We start from the raw sequence: 2,134 nt of genomic DNA on the forward strand, positions 1-2,134 counted from the left end.
GATCCAGATGTCCTGATCCAGAAGTCCTGATCCTGAAGTCCTGATCCGGTCCCGATTTCCTTTTATTGTCCCGTCAATAATCCACCGTTTCCTGGAAACGTTTCTTGGTTTTCACCAGCAGCTGTTAAATCTTAGAAAACCGGACCAGATCAGAAGAACCAGAGGAGGACCACAGACGGACACAAGTCCAGAGAACAGATGAGCACAATCCAAAGTCCTGGATCATCAGAACCTGAGGGATCTGCCACCCTTCAGCTGGAGGTCCAGATTTCAGTTCTGTGGGGACCATCCAGTCAGACTGAGTTCTCTGGATTCATGAACTGGAACCACAAAAAGGATGATCCAGGGCTCCGATCCAGGGCTCCAATCCAGGTCTCTGATCCAAGTCTCCGATCCAAGTCTCTCATCCAGGTCTCTGATCCAGGTCTCCGGTCCAGGTCTCCGGCCCAGGTCTCTGGTCCAGGTCTCTGATCCAGGTCTCCGATCCAGGTCTCCGGTCCAGGTCTCCGGTCCAGGTCTCCGGTCCAGGTCTCCGGTCCAGGTCTCCGGCCCAGGTCTCCGGCCCAGGTCTCTGGTCCAGGTCTCTGGTCCAGGTCTCTGCTGTGTGGACAGGAGTCTTCCTCTGCAGTGATGAAGAACTGCAGCAGAACCTCCTCCATGATCTCCACATCCACAGGATGTGTGCGTGTGCGCGCGTGTGTGTTGATTGATGATTTAAAGTCCAGTCTTGAGATTTTCTTACTAAATCACCCAGGACTCGCTCCGTTTCCGGTTCGGGTCCAACGGGTTCTGGACCCAGCAGCTGAACCTGCAGATGTCAGAAGCTCCTCGGCAGCTGCCGGAGTGCTCCTGAGCATCACTCCTGCATCCTCAGGTTGAATGCTGCACTCTGACTGGCTGCTTCTCTGATGGTCTGGGCGGTACCACGGGCACCGGAACCGGGTCAGAACTGTGTGAAGCGCTCAGATACTCACCCTTCAGGGTCAGCGTCTCCTCCAGACGAACTGCCAGATCTTTATAATCCATGACGGTACCGGTTCGGCTGGACCCGAGTCCGGCTCATTCCTCACGCAGAACCGCCGCGGTCCGAGACCAGAACTCCGGTATGGGTCACCCAAACACACCCAGAACCGCAGAGGAAGACGTGGCCGAAAATTAGACCGGACTGAAACCAGAACCGGACCAGAACCAGTGCCTGGAACAGGACTAACTGGAGGGTCAAGAACCGGAACCGAATGTTTTTTTTTTTATAAAAACAGAGGTTCGGTTCCGTCCAGCTGGGTGTGGAGGTCTTTACTGAAGAATCTACAGCTGGGGGGACCGAACCGAGTCAAGGTTCTGAGAGGATCATTCCACTTCCGGTACCAGCCTTCAAAATAAAACATGTTTACACCGGTCAAACAGAATCTACTTTAATCAAAGTGATTGATTACACCTAGAGCAAGAACACAGCTAAAATCAGCTGAACAACAGCTAAAAGCTCAAAGAGGCAACAAGTCAATAAAAGTTTAAAGAAGCACACAAAGACCAAAAGTATGCAGGTTTAAAAGAAAAAGTATTTTTAATGAATTAAAAGATAAAAAGAACCATTTCATGCTTTCATTATTTTAATTTAACAAAAATTATTATTTATTCCTCTGCAGGTTCTATTGGGTCTGACCCTGAACCAACAGAACCTCCTCTAGCACCAGAACTCAGAAGTCTTCTGCAGGACTTCATCAGAGTTCTGGACCAGTCTTCTTTCCATCACTGAGGTTTCTGCTCAGCTCTCTGAAGGTCCACGATGAGGTTCTGGATTCTGACTGGACCTGCAGCACTTTGGTCCGTCCATCATCAGTACCCGCTTCTTCCTTTTCAGGCTGTGGGGTCACCGGTGCCCATATCCAGCAGTCTCTGTGTGAGAGACAGGGGACACCCTGGACAGGTGTCCTGTCCATCACAGGGACACATAGAGACAAACAACCACTCTCTCTGTCACCTAGAGACAATTTAGAGTCGCCATCAGTCCATCATGCACGTTTTTGTTCTGTGGGAGGAAACTGGAGAAAACCCACGCAGCACGGAGAGAACATGCAAACTGCACACAGAAAAGCCCCCGGACCGGGATTTGAATATATATATATATATATATATA

General features: G+C 50.3%; 1 protein-coding gene across 1 annotated transcript in view; it reads right to left on the bottom strand.

Annotated features, from left to right (window-relative positions):
* Positions 1–1,433, bottom strand: part of LOC119425634 (MAP7 domain-containing protein 1) — a gene marked incomplete at its 3' end in the record, with an annotated part of 36,507 nt that extends 35,074 nt beyond the window's left edge. The window contains 1 exon segment of the mRNA XM_037693170.1: positions 975–1,433. Coding sequence (XP_037549098.1) covers positions 975–1,026 — 52 coding nt within the window.
* Positions 1,434–2,134: the final 701 nt, after the last annotated feature.

This window comes from Nematolebias whitei, chromosome 19 (genome assembly GCF_014905685.2).
Source record: "Nematolebias whitei isolate Nwh7 chromosome 19, NemWhi1, whole genome shotgun sequence".
Classification (NCBI taxonomy): Eukaryota; Metazoa; Chordata; class Actinopteri; order Cyprinodontiformes; family Rivulidae; genus Nematolebias; species Nematolebias whitei.